Genomic DNA, 14514 nt, shown 5'->3' with positions numbered 1-14514 from the left:
AAAAAAAAAATGCAACAGTGAAAGGTTCACCAGAGGGCAACTCTCTCTGTGCACCAGTTCAGGCAGATTGTCTCGTTTTACTGATACAGGTAGGCACTTCTGATCCTTGTGATTCAGCTGAAACCATCTSATTCTGCTATTATGCTCGGTTTTTCAAGAACGTTTCATCATGCCCGCTAGCAAGTCCCCTGCCTACACATGCAAGTCATATGTGTCCGAACTGATATCCTGTTTGCGCGTTAAAATCCGAACTTTATTTGAAAAAGCTGCTAGAATCGCAAGAGGACGGAAAATGTAGTGCTGCACTGCTTCCAGCTAACTGCTAACATGTGCGCCGCAGTATGCTGTAGTAGTCTCATAGCACTAATAGTTTATTACAGTAAGCACATGCTTTTAGCGTGTTGCTATTTGCACATCAGCAATAATCGTCACGAGCCTCCCGGGCTGCCAAGAGTGCCATCTGAGTTGCAGACGTTTGGCCTCACAGCAAAGTGTGACACAAATCGGAGAAAAGAAACAAAGCAACARGCTAAAGTTTRTGCCATCACTGGAGGTCTTTCTTTCCAAAGTGTATCGCTCTCTATTGATAATMTGTTGGGACTTTTAGGTTAGAAAGACACTAAATATAAAAACAGTCTTGTCTTGTCCTAAATTAAAGAGCAGTAATTCAAGTAAATTGCTCCTTTCTACTGTTACACAAATGTGCAGCTGGCCACCTTGATTTAACTGCCAGTAATAAAATACTAGTTTTCCTCCTTGTGTTTATGCAATCAAGACSTTGGTGGTTTGGCAGGTCGGATTGCAATTGCTTCCAGTGCCTTCCACCCTTATGAGCTCTCCTGGTAAGGATGTGTAAGAAAAAAAAAAAAAGCAAATGTTTATGTCTGTAATCTCAAACTGCATAATTTGCAAAAATCCAAATGTGAGTGTATTCATTCATTGTTAGGATTATTAAAGTGTCACTTGTTATTTCATGGGAGTTATTAAACAACATTGACCAATGAGTTGTCTCCTTTGAGGTCAATGTTTAGTCACTGCCTGCATAGTTTGTTAGTTGTTTTTTTTCATAAGTGACAATAGGATGAATTTTGAGATAAATAGATTGGCTGGGGCCTCGTTTGCCCCAATGCTACTCTGATCTGTGTCCCTCTTAATTTATACGCCTGTCAAACTCTCACCAATGGTTATGAGACATGGGTAATGATCAAAACAATAAGATCAATAAAGATTTTGATGGATTTGATAAGGGCAACACAGTTTTTATCCCCCTACTTTAAACTATCCCATGTGACAGGAGTGAAAGGGTTACTGCTTTTAATGGTTATAAAGCGATTACTACTACTATTTAATTAGTATTAATTAAATTGGGATGAAAACTGTATTTAGTTACATTTAAAAAAATCAAATGTTGCAATGATTGTCCATCAAACACATTTTATCAGATGTTCTCCGTCGTTGTAACTTTTATAAGAAATGTTTTTTTTTACAGATCTGCAAAAACTGTTATCATATTGTGACAGTATGCTATGAGACAGATAGTCATCATCATCATCGTCACACTTTTTMCATATAAGACTCCAAAAAGATAAGCCTGACACCAGTAGAGTTTTATGCTGAAAACATTATAAAGCTTCTCTGAAATATTCTTTTGATTGTCTCTACTGAAACATAATCCTGAAATTTCACAGGAAAAAAAATGACTTCAGTTTTGCTTTAGGGATTAAAACAGCTGCCAAATCTGAAAATAAACAGCAGTTATCAAAATACCATTTATTTGATGATTTTTAATACCTGTGGTTTAAATTTATAGTCATTTTTAAACGGCACATTCTGATCTATTACTGCTCTGCACCCATTTGCACATTGGAAATCCCATCCTTGGCATTAAAAAACTGATGATGATCATCTCCAAATCAGAAATAGAAAACAGTTCAGGGCATTAAAGTTCATCATTCAAATCAGATGGCTTCTAAACTCTGAGTGTGATTGATTTACACGTTTGTGGRCGTAATTTTTCCATCATCTTTTCTTTTTTGGTTCCTTATCATTCCAGYTGCTCGTGTTTGTGGTTGTGTGTTGTGGATACTGCTGTTTCTGAGCACAYGGTGCCAAATGGATTCCTCCTGCACTGTAAGCTCCGATCTGATTTCAACACTTGTCACCGTTTTGAAATTTAAAACAATACACATAACCACCCTTTTAGACACTAATAAAACAGGAGTGTTGCGTTCTGCAATGTCAGACTTGTAGGTAACTCATTGCTATGTGATYCCTAATAGTAAAAGTTACCAAAAGAAGATTCTGGATTTAGATTGACTAATATCTCCACTTCAAAATGTGAACAGTGTGCAATGGCCTTTTTGTCTCCRGAGCAAAAATACAGGCCCTTTTGTTTTCTTTTGATAGTTCTGCAGATAATTCCCATTTCCCTTCCAAGTGCATTCCTTTATTCCCTGTTCCCTCACTTAAACGTGTTGTGAATTGACTGATAAAAGATTACTTTCAGAAGGAATATGTTCGGATAAAGGACCTTGTCCAGTTGACCAGACTGAAAGGCCATCAGCTTTAGTGTTAGTTTAGGAGCATACAAATCCAGAACATTGTCTGTAAAAACTCACATTAAGATTATAATAAGGGTACCTAATAAGTTATGGTTATTATAATATTACAAATGAATGCTWAATCAGAGAAACTAAAAAGCTTTTATATGTGATTTTGACATTTGAACTTGAGATGGTGTAAAATGTGTAACTGCAATTAAAGATCACTGATGTTGTRTTGGAGGTAAATGGTAGGTGAAAGGTTAGGGAAAAGCAGAAAACACTGCTTCCACTGTATCGTGATCAAAAACAATGACCCTGGGGTCCAAGAAAAACCATTAAATTCTGTCTAGTCTGTAACAATTGCTCGTTATTAAAAGGGAGAGAGCTGCCTTTAGTAAAAGTGATTATTGAGGTTAGGTAACTGCGAGAGCTACTCATCTGATTGCCTTAATAATTGAAAAGGGTGATAACTTTTGGACTGGAGGCAGTTAGAGGCTAGACGAGTCCTCCCGTCACCGGCTTATACAGAATGTCTTCTAGACTATCTATGGAGTAAAGGTTTCAGGATCTAGAGACTTTCCTGACCCGTTAGTTGGAGAGCTGGTCAATAGTCAGTCCATGAGAATTGAGAGGATTAAGGTGGGGCTGGCTATTGCGCAATAACACTTCCTATCCTCTAAAACTAGCCTGTCAGTTTGTCCTCTGACCATTAACAAGGCACTTTTTTGTCCACTTGCTAGAATAATTTTCTTTAGCTATCCAGTGCAGCATTTGGATGCATCCCTGCTCCAACACATCTGAATCAAATGAATGGTTTGCAAAACTTGCTGACATCCTCAATTATGTCATTTAGCTTTATGATTTAGGTGTGTTGGAGCAGGGACCCATCCAGAAGTCACAGGCCATTGGCGCTGAAGGACCGAAGTTGCAAACCTGCGCTATAAACCCACAAGATGGCTGTGTGTCAGTTTTAGATGATCACTAGATTTTAAAATACTTCAGTTTTTCTGGCACCAACAAACATGCCATGCTGAAAGTCACTTAAAACGCCTTTCTTCCTGTTCTAATGCTCAGTTTGAGCTTTCGCAAGTCATCTTCACCCCTTCTAGATTCCTAAATGCATTTGTGTTTGCAGGCAAATAAACGGGAGTACTTAATAAAGTGGCACAGTGATTGTCGGGCCTGTAAAGTTGATTAGATGTTTATTAAAATGAACATTCTGAAAAAGAAATATTAAACTGAGATTTTTGGAAAAAAAAAACAAGCAAGAGCAGAAGGTCTGGAGTGAATAACCAGAATCTGTACATTTATAGCTGCCGTATATGGCTGAACATGCCGTGTCCCACTTTGAAGCGAGTCCCAACACCCACCAGATTTGCAAGTGTGTTGCTGCATTGCAGACACATCTGAGGAGGCCGATAAAATGGACACCGCTGCCACGCAGGTGACTCAAAATAGCGAATGCACATTTGTAATCACACCATATGAGCCTGCAGGATTAGAGCTTTGATTCCCAGTTAGGTCAGCACTCCTGGCACAGAGAGATATGTTGGAAATAAAAAATAAAAAAAGGGAAAAATCTGGCATTGTGCAGCTATAAAAGCATATAGCTTAACCACATTGCCAGTTATGAGCGCTCTGAATTTAGAGAGAAAAAAAAAAGAATCATGCGTTTAGTTGCAGCAACATCACAGAGTGAATATTTACAGTGCTGATATTTGCAACTTACCAGCAGAATTGTTCCATCTGTCATTTGAATTATTAGGCTTCCGGGACTTGATTCCACTGCACCAGGATGTTTTTATATTTTCGACAGTTTGCACATTCTCCATGCAGCGTCCATATGCACATGTGTCTGCCAGACCTCGAGCGACTAAAGTCTTATCAAGTCAAGTCAAAGCAGGGCTCGTTCCGTAGATGTGTTTTTGATAGAAGCTTCCCCAAGCAGTAAGATGAATTTGGGTATATTTCAAAGCAAAAATGAAGTTCGGTCCCCACAAAGTTTAGAAAACCAACTTAAAGTGACCCATTAAATGAAAGCATTACAACGTGAGGGGCATTAGAATATAGTCAGAAAGAGTTCTTTGAAAGAAGGCAGCACCTATCCTGCAAGAAGTAATTTATTGTGCCTGATCTACCACTTCTAGTGTCCATTCTTCTTAAAAGTCCACTTCATCTTTTTTTTCTGTGTTGTTTGACATCTTCAAAGTTCTTCAGTGACGGTGAAGTGTGTCAATCTGACCCAATTAGGAAGCCTCATGCTCTGAAGCTGGGGAAAAAAGCTTCCACTGTATCATGATCATACAAGACTCCTCATTAAAGTCGTCTCCCCTGAGTCTATGGCAGCCTCTCTACATTTCATTTTCTTGTCCCATTTTGTCTATTGGAGAGCCCTCGTTATACTAATTTACTGGTTTATTTTATTTTACTTTATTTTTGAGTGTCCCTTTGTTCCTTTTAGATGTGGAAATTAAGTGGCAGGGATATGGTTGAACAAAGAGTCATGCTGTAATATTATTTTCAGATAATAGTTTTCTTTTTCCTAATAATCCTTCCAAATAGGACATGCTTGTTCAATCTGTTTTCAATTGTCACTTGTGAATTATCTTTCATACTTTACAATTTTTGACTTTAATCTGAATCTGATCTGAATCAAGTGCAATACATATATTCACATATACTTATACAGACACTATTTTTGTCAATAAAAAAATACCTTCATAGGTATTTTTCATACCTTCATTCAATCTGAACTTCATAATACCATGCATTCGGACATGGTATCTGAATATGAAGTAAAAAGGTAGTCCAATCATTTGACTCAGGTGTATTGGAGCAAGGATGGATCTAAAAGTCGCAGGACAGTAGCTCTTGACTTGGAGACCCTTTCTAGGTTGTTGGAAAGGAGGTGTTGACTGATTGTTGAAACCTCACATCCAGGAGAAGCAGTAAGGCTTTCGTCCCGGTTGTTGAACCAGGCATTTGCCAATGTTCATAAGACATAGATTGTGAAGGAAAGAACAATATTCTGGACACCGGCGGCCAAAATAAGCTTCCTCCGTTGGATGGAATGATATGGAGAGAATCTCCGTTATCCAAGGGGAAGCTCGTAATTGAGTCATTGATTCTCTACATCGAAAGGCGTCAGATAAGATTGTTCCAGTATCTGATCAGCATGCCACCTGGGTGGCTTCCTTTTGGGGGATTTCTGAGTATGTTGAACTGGTGGACATTCCAGGGCTGCTCTGCAATATGCTGCAGGCACTATATTCCCCTTTAGAGCTGGAAATGATCTGAATTTATATTGGTTTTTATTTATTTTTATTTTTTCCTGCCCTCTGTCATGTACAAAATATCAGCAAATTACTTGAAGTTGATAACAGCTCTCTCAAAAGAAAGGATTCTCCTGCATGTCTGGCTACAATGTTAGCTTCAGTTTAAACTTCTTTGTTTCCCCCTCCTTGTTGGAATCAATCAAAGCAATGAGTGTTTGACTGTAGCTGCAGTTTGACTGCACATTTTGCATTGCCCTTCATTTACCATATGTGTAACATTAGACTTAAGTGATGTTTTAGGGCTGCACAATATGCTGAGAGAAAACCCACTAAAGATAAACCTACCAGAGTTTAATTAAAGCAGGACACATATCCTCTAAAATATGCTTTGGCAGACGCTTTGCTGTAGTGCAGTTAAACCCTCTCGTCTTCTGATTATGCAGCCACCAAGCTACTGCTTTACAACATTTCTCAAGACTTCTTCTCCTCCCTGAATAAATCATCACATGAATCTTTTCTTTTTATTTCTCAATTTATGCCATGAAATTCAACATAAACTAAAAAAAAAAGTTATAAGCATAAGCGAGAGCCTTGAACTATTATACCATTCAAATTGTTTAGAAATTGTTTTATGCTCCTTTTCATATTGCTGGGCAACAGTTGAGTCCCTCAAGTCATTGCCAATGTTTTTCCACCTTGGCACTGAACACACTTGAATACTCCAGTTGAAACTCTTAARTTTTATAAAAAGTGCTCACATTTGCTGCTGATCAAGTATTGGAGGCATTGAAATAGCAGCAGTTGGATTCTACTTCCCTTCTTCATTCCTATGGAAGCAGCGAGATTATTAGGTTCTATCCCAGTTTTACCATTTGTTGTTACTGCTAAAAATAATAGAGTAGAAACCTGATAAACACCAAACAATTTATTGTATGTACTAATAGGTAAAGCCGCAAGAGTAGGATTGGACCTGGAAAAAAAGTTTCCTTTTGGAGCAAACCTTGTATGTTTTACATTAATATTCTTCAAGAGACACAACAAAGCTGTGGCTTTTCACAAACATACAATATTGTTAAGACTGGGAAAGATCAAAATCCAGAGTATCACCAAATAATATAGTAAACACATTTTAAGTGGTATACACAGGCCCACTCCAGGGGGTCTCGGCCTCCAGCTCTCTTTAGCCTCCATACAGCAACTTTGAGAGGCATCTCAGCTCCACCACTTCTAAACCAAATGGCTGGATTACTTTCACAGCATGTCATCCAGTTTTACAAAGGCCTGGTAATTAGCAAATAATTAGCTTCAGGTGTGTTGGAAAAGCCATGTCTCTAAAAGTTTCAGGATAGAAGCTCTCAGGGATCAGAGTTGGGTACCCTAACCAAAGGAGATTGAACTTTGGACTCATTCTTGTCATAACCCCACGCACCTCTCTCTCTCTCGAAATTAATTCAGCTAATTTATCAATAAACAAGTGGCACAAAAAAGTGAGTAAACTGAATGTAATCCCTCAGCTTTTCAGTGAACACTGGAGAGATATTCACCCAGTTGGACAAGTGGTTGAATCTATTAATCTTGAAGGATGAGTCACGGATCTGCTAGAAATAAATCGAGGCATCCAGCTAAAATCTGTTGAGCAGATGTCATGAAAGCACAAATCTATTGTTGGTGGTCAGCAAAAAATTTGAATCCATACACAGACAAAATACTTTTTAGAATGTGTTTGGTGCATAAAAAGCCTTGTTTCGACAAAACTACACACAATGAATATCTGAGGTTTGAACGAGGTCAATACTGTGTTGTTAGGTAAGATGTTTTAGTTAATAATGAATCATGACCCATTCTGCTTGACAGATGGAAAGATATGTCACTGTGTTTTTTTTTGTTTTTTTTTGCTCCATTTGAGCAGTTCGTTGCTGGAAGATCTCTAAACGTAGATTTTATTTTTCCTGGGAAAGTTGGCCCATAAGTGATCCATATCATGGTAACTAATTAAGCGCAGATGTGAGCGCAGGATGTGAAAGCCAAACTTGTTTAACGTGAATCATTCTGTGTTGATGCAGTTCGGTCTCTGTAATTCACGTCTTGTTCTAGATGCATACAGAGGGACTGCTCTGAGGACGGATGGAGACGCAGCCAGTTTTCAACGAACCAGGGGAGACCGGCAGAACCAACAGAAACACAGAGAAGCCCGCAATGCACAGGCTGAAGGAGGAGGAGTTGATATCAGTCCCCTTCCAGACAACATGACCCGTACAGTGGTGAGATGCTCATGGCCCTGCATTTTTGAACATCCGTTTTCTCCTAAATTATCTAGAAATTGGGTGGATAATCTCTTTTAGGTCTTTCATTATGGGGACATTCCTCAGAAGGCTGAGAAAAACACTGCAGGAAATTACAAAAAAAAAAAAAATACTGACCAGTGATCCACCAATCAGTTGGCCAGAGAAGTGAGAAGTTTTCTCAGGTCAGATCTGTCAGCTGATCGGCAGGTCAAAAACTGCTAAGGGTAGAATAAATCATTGTGCATAACAAAAGAAAATCAAGATAATCTACAAACAACATCTATTAGTTTATTTAAAGAACACAATAGTAAAAGTGTGGTGTATTCACACAATCTTCTGTTATGATAGTGTATTTATTTCTATGACTATTGCTACAAATAACACAGGGTAAATTTAGAATCCCACATTAGCTCTGCTGCTAACTTCTGGGTAAATAAATAACTTTATGGAAACTTTACAAAAAAAGATTCACATTGCAACAGCTTAAATTGAAGATGTAGTCACAGGTGTCACCTTGTGCAACGTCTAATTGAAGTATAACTGAATGGTAAATGGGGATTATACATATCAAGTACCCTCTTTACTTGGGAAGCTAAGGCTTCAGTTAAGCTAATCTTGAAGCAGTTAACAGATGTCTGCTTCATTCAATCTGCACATACCTGATGTGGTTTAATTTGTGTCTAATGTGCTAGACTCTTCTTTCACCCCAGTCGGCCTCAGTAAGATTCAATCCAAATAAAATACACTGTACGTTTCTCCCTTTCCTTTCATTTCAAATTGAAAACAGACAAACTCCTCAACCTGCCAACTCGCACTGTTTGTTCTAAGCGTGGTCGTCCACGAGTATGTGCGGCCGTGCACATYCGTGGTCGTAAATGACTCACTCGGACAAGTTCACAAGAGCTCCTGCTGTTCTGTTGCTGTTTGTGATTTTAGAGACGTATTGGACCCTAATTACATAGAATCACCATTGGGCCTCCATAGGATTTTTTTTTTGTTGCTTATGTTACTTATGTTGTTAAAATAGAAATGGCTTTTAAGTATTTATTGAAAAGCATAAATAAAAAAAAAATAACATTTATTAAAAAAAGAACAAATATATATCCCACTGCTAACATATTATTTAAGATATGCCAATTTAATCTAAAATAATAAGTAAATTATTATTCCGAATACACAAACATAGAAATTAAAAATCCAATACACGTTTAGTAATAGTTATTAATTATTGTCACTTCTGTTTTATAGTGTACTTCAAGTATGAGAAGCTTAAAATAGATGCTTAATTAATTGGGCTATCTAGTCAAGTTACCAGTTGGCCTCCAGCTACTTAACAGAGATGCCACTCATAGATTCAGAAAGCATTACCTTAATAATAGTGAGCAGTGGTACTCATTTAGTTTTCACAACATATATTTCCAAGCAAACAAATTGCCTTCTTTCGTCCAGCTGACTGCTTAGCAAAAGATGAGTGATGGTCAGTTTTATTCCTGCATTCTCCACTCAAAACTTCCAATAACTTTTTCTGGAATTTCTTTAGAAGCAGTACAAAACCCTAGAAACAGTCTGATGGGAAATTCTAGCGCTACTTCAAAAACTCAACTCTATAAAACCAGGGTTGTGCTGCTAACCAGCCCATACCACCACGAATCCAAACCGGGGTTATTCAAGAAATCCGTCAGCTGTGTATATTATTCATTTCCCTACCTAGAAAACACAAACGCCACCCAGAAAAAAAACACAAAAAAAACAGGCCGGTGTCAGGCATTGAAGATGAAAGCTAAAAGTGGGTCGCTTGCTGTATGTGGAGCAGCCGGAGAGGTTGGGAGAGCTCTGCATTTAACTGCTCCACTTTCTGAGCCAAGACTAAACCCCAGAACCATTGCTCTCTGTCACCTTGAAGTGCACCATACATTAATAATGCCATCAGTGCTGGAGATCTGTGTGCAGACATAAAGGTATGTTGACATAGCTATTTGTGTAAAGTGTAAACAGCTCCCCCATGTGGAAACGTATGGGGGGAATGATGAACCAGAAGGCTCAGAGAGGTTTTTCAGAAATGTCTTGCAGCTCAAAACAGGTTTAATGTTCAAAATGTTTATCAGTTTTCAATAATAAGTCTCATATTCCATAAATATGAACAGAAACCCCAGAGAAATGAGGACATACTTTTAAGCTAACAATAGGATCACTTGGCCAGATGATCAACTTTGACTTTCTTTGACTTGTCCTCATACTTAATAGGTTTAAACATCTGTTTTTCTGTCATGAATGTCTTGAAACTGAACAGTGATAATGAAAACATTGTATTATTGCTGACAGGTCCACTATTGTCCAGAGAAAAAATGTAGCCTTTAAGATAAAGTGGTAATAAGTATGTCTGAAAAAAAAAAAGCACAAGGAGTCACATTTGCAATTTACAACAAGAAATAAATTTTTTTTTCCCAACATACAACATTAGTGGAAAAAAAATTAACATTGCACATTGTCCTCAATAGACCATCCCACGGTGGTAAAACACAGTGGTGGCAGCATCACTCAAGTGGGGTGCTTTTCTCAAGCAGAGACACGAAAGCTGGTCATCATTACTGGGAGGATAATGAAACTAAATACATGGTAAGACTGGAAGAAAACCAGTTAGATTTTGCAAAATATTTGAAACTTGGGTTCACCTTTCAGTAGAACAACAACCCTAAACGTTCTGACAAGACAAACAATTAGAAATCATAACTAGTTTACAACGAAATTCATACAGAAGTTAATTTCCTAAAATAATTCAGCCTAAACCTGCTTTAAGTACTTTCAAAGAAAGCAACCTTTTCCCTTAATGTTTGTTTTTTGTTTGTTTGTTGTTGTTTTTCAGGAGGACTCTCAAAAATACTACATATGGGAGAGTTTTGGTCCAACAGACAAAAAAACTGAACTGTTGTGGGTTGACCTGAACAATCTGCATAAAAGTCAAGTCAGAATCCACGGCATCCTGTCCAACACACACCGACAGGCTGCGGTGAGATGACCAGATCCTCATGTAAATAATTTACTCCCATGAGTTCAACCGGAACTGAGATTTTTTTTTCCCATTTTCACAGAGAGTGGCACTCTCCTTTGATTTCCCTTTCTATGGACACAACATCAGGCAAATTATTGTAGCAACGGGGGGTAAGTATGATGTTGCTGTAACGACAAATGTCAACAGATGCCTGGTCACACCTGTGATAAATGTTTGATTGGTGATTCATCCGACAATACAAAGTAGTAACACATTTCAGTCCTTCATGTAAGACTCGCTTCTTTCGATCTGTTCTCGTCATAAGGGTTCATCTTCATGGGCGAGATAACTCATCGGATGCTGACTGCAACACAGTACGTAGCGCCCCTTATGGCCAACTTTGACCCCAGCTTCTCTACAAACTCCACAGTGAGGTATATGGACAACGGTAGGTAGGAGTTTTTCAAGGAGACATATGATGCTCAAGAGCTTTTTCAGATCCTCCAATGGCTGGACTTTTTTTTTTTTTTGTGGCTCTGCTCAGGTACTCTGTTTGTGGTGCAGTGGGACAAGGTGCGACTAAAGGACAGAGAAAATGAAGGACCCTTTACTTTTCAGGCAGCCCTCCACAGTAATGGGAGTATTATTTTCAACTACAGAGAGGTAACTTCAAGACTTCAACTCGTTAGATTTCATTTTGCTAAGCATATTGAAGATAAAACGAACCATTGCCATTTCTTTGAAGGTCCCTGTACCAGTGGAGAAGATTAATTCCACAGAGCATCCAGTTAAAGTTGGACTGTCTGATGCTTTCATGGCAATCCTCCCTGCTTCACAGCTCTCAGGTACTTTCCTAATTGTGAGCATTCATAAGCTTACTGTTTACATAAAACCATACAGTGCAACTCTGCTTATCTTTTAAGGTTATTTTCTGGTACCAGGGTTTGTCAGGCAGACATCGAAACTGATTAAGAGGGTCACCAATCCAATAAAAGCAGCTACTTTAAACAAGCTCCAACATTAGCACTAGGGCTGCACAATAATACTGTTACATGTAGCTGTTCACAAATGCTTTCCATCCAGTCTGACTGAGCTTGAGGTATTTTTGCAAATAAGAACAGGCAGAAACATCAGTCTTAAGATGTGCAAAGGTGACACCCTAGAAGACGTGAAGCTTTGATCAAGAAAGTATTTCTGCAGGAGGTTTAATGGCTACCTATTTGACATGAGAATTGTTGTCATTCATCTTGCAGATGCAAAGCAGCGTACCATCTATGAGTACCATCGTGTTGAGATTGACACCACGAAAATAGTCAGTGGGTCTGCCTTTGAATTCACCCCTCTGCCCAGTAAGAACTGTCTCAAATCTGACTGTAATGGCATCATTATTCTATGTTCTAACAGTGGACTCCTGTGTCTGATTCCCCTAGCTTGTCTACAGCACACGTCCTGTGAACTCTGCCTAGCATCCAACTTGACAACTGGTTGTGGATGGTGCAACACACTCCAGCGGTGAGTTAAAAGCACAATTTATTGATATTTGTTGCCACAGACATCCAATTTGTTCTAATTTGATTGTTTCTGAATTTCAGATGTTCTGATGGCATTGACCGGCACAGACAAGAGTGGCTGGATTACAACTGCCCTGAGGAGGTGAGATTCCCTAAGAGTCATTACATCGCAGAGGTGAGTAGGGTGTCTATTGGTTTATTTCACTCCTGTGTGTGTTAATACAGTCTAAAGGCAAATGTGAAGACTACAACCCTGTGCTGCCTGAGGCAACTATGAGCTCATTCAATAACTTTTCCCCCGAACCAACAACTTCCTTAGCAGACCTCGAAGAGCAGCCAGTCACTAGAGGTGAGTCTCTGCAGATGTTTTGCGAATTTTAAGTATATGAGGTGCAAAATGTGGAGAAAGCTAAACCACTGCTCAAGACTGTTCTGATTTACACCTGATCTTAGTCTGGTCAGTCCAAACATTTAAAAGGGAATTTTCTATGAAATCTATGGCCGGGGGGAGTCAGGAACTGACTACTGAGTAGCTGAGTACAGGGATACAAATCAGTAAATCAGTGCATTATAAAAGTTGACCAAGGTTGGTACTTCAGGTTAAAAAACAAAAGTGAAACTTATATGTAGATTAATTAAACAGAAATAAATTGCAATTGTTTGCACCCATATGTACATATCATAAATGTTTGTGTCTATCTAATTTATTCCACAGACATATTTTTAGAAAAAAATTTTTTGTTTGTTTCCCCCCCCCTCCCCCCATATGCTCAGATATAGAGCCCAGTTCTCCTAACCATAGGGGGATAACAGAGAACACAGCCATCATAGCAGGGGTGGTGGCTGCATTAGTTTTGCTGGTAACGCTAACATTGCTGGCAGTTTACTACATCAACACACACCCCACAGTTGCTCCACCGTTCTACCTCATGCAGGTGAGAGAAAAGAAAAAAAATCCAACAGATTATTAAGAACAAAATCATCGTTTACTAATCATTAACTGCTGTTGTCTTTTTTTTTTGTTTGTTTGTTTGTTTGTTTTTTTAGCGACGCACAAATAACTACTGGCCCTCCATGAAGTTTCGTAACCAAAGCTGTCACTCCACCTACGCTGAAGTCGAACTTGGCGTTCATGAGAAGGAAGGTTTCATCGAAGCAGAGCACTGCTGCTAAATGTCTGGAACTTTTAAAGGGGAGCGTGCCATCTTGAGCAACGTAATGGTACAAAATAAGGAATAAAAAAACCAACAAAAAAAACAGACTTTCAGGCAGATTACTGACACGAGATGTCCTTACTCCAGTCGTTGTGGCTGGACAGTGTTTACTGTACCTGCTCTTGTAGCTCTTCCCAGCTTTCTTTTATCTGTTTTTGCTGTCTTGCCATCACACAGCCATGTGATCCAATGGTTGGGAGGTTAAACAAGATGAAGATGATCTTCTAGACCGATTGATGGAAGTGACCGTCAGGGAATGAATCGAACAAGCCTTTATACTGCAAACCAATGTACAGCTCATCTTAATCTATATGTTCTTCTGTCATCATCCATTTTATGGAGTGTTTTTGTTTGATGAAACTTCTACGCAAGATTTGACTGGTTCATACTGATGCTATGTGGACTTCTCTACAACAGATATCTAGCTATTCAAGTGACAGTGAATTTATTGAGCATCTGAGATTTTTCTTGACAACTATTGTATGGATGGATTTTAGAGTAACCAATGTATGAGAGTTTTCTCTAAAACTTTCTGTTTAAGTGTCTTCTAATAAAAGCTGCGGGACAATGTGGATCTTGATTGCATGTTTAATGAAAACCAGACAACACATTTATTATTCAGACATGTTGGAGCAATATATCAACAGGTGAGTATTGAAGGTAAATGTGTTTCAAGATAGACAAGCCTGTAGGATAA

The 14514-nt window shown here is 38.6% G+C and overlaps 1 protein-coding gene across 1 annotated transcript in view; it reads left to right on the top strand.

Moving 5' to 3' along the window:
• The window catches only part of LOC103481684 (plexin domain-containing protein 1-like), a 17097-nt gene extending 2708 nt beyond the window's left edge, over positions 1 to 14389 (top strand). The window contains exons 2-13 of the mRNA XM_008437325.2: positions 7913 to 8079; positions 10967 to 11110; positions 11193 to 11262; positions 11418 to 11540; positions 11637 to 11755; positions 11838 to 11937; positions 12346 to 12441; positions 12523 to 12604; positions 12685 to 12745; positions 12829 to 12952; positions 13378 to 13538; positions 13651 to 14389. Coding sequence (XP_008435547.1) covers positions 7913 to 8079; positions 10967 to 11110; positions 11193 to 11262; positions 11418 to 11540; positions 11637 to 11755; positions 11838 to 11937; positions 12346 to 12441; positions 12523 to 12604; positions 12685 to 12745; positions 12829 to 12952; positions 13378 to 13538; positions 13651 to 13776 — 1373 coding nt within the window. The 3' untranslated portion in view covers positions 13777 to 14389. The remainder of the gene's footprint in view (positions 1 to 7912; positions 8080 to 10966; positions 11111 to 11192; positions 11263 to 11417; positions 11541 to 11636; positions 11756 to 11837; positions 11938 to 12345; positions 12442 to 12522; positions 12605 to 12684; positions 12746 to 12828; positions 12953 to 13377; positions 13539 to 13650) is intronic.
• Positions 14390 to 14514: the final 125 nt, after the last annotated feature.

The sequence above is a fragment of the Poecilia reticulata genome, linkage group LG19, assembly GCF_000633615.1.
Source record: "Poecilia reticulata strain Guanapo linkage group LG19, Guppy_female_1.0+MT, whole genome shotgun sequence".
Lineage (NCBI taxonomy): Eukaryota > Metazoa > Chordata > Actinopteri > Cyprinodontiformes > Poeciliidae > Poecilia > Poecilia reticulata.
Note: the sequence above shows the minus strand (reverse complement) of the source record. Positions and strands in the feature narration are given on the sequence as shown.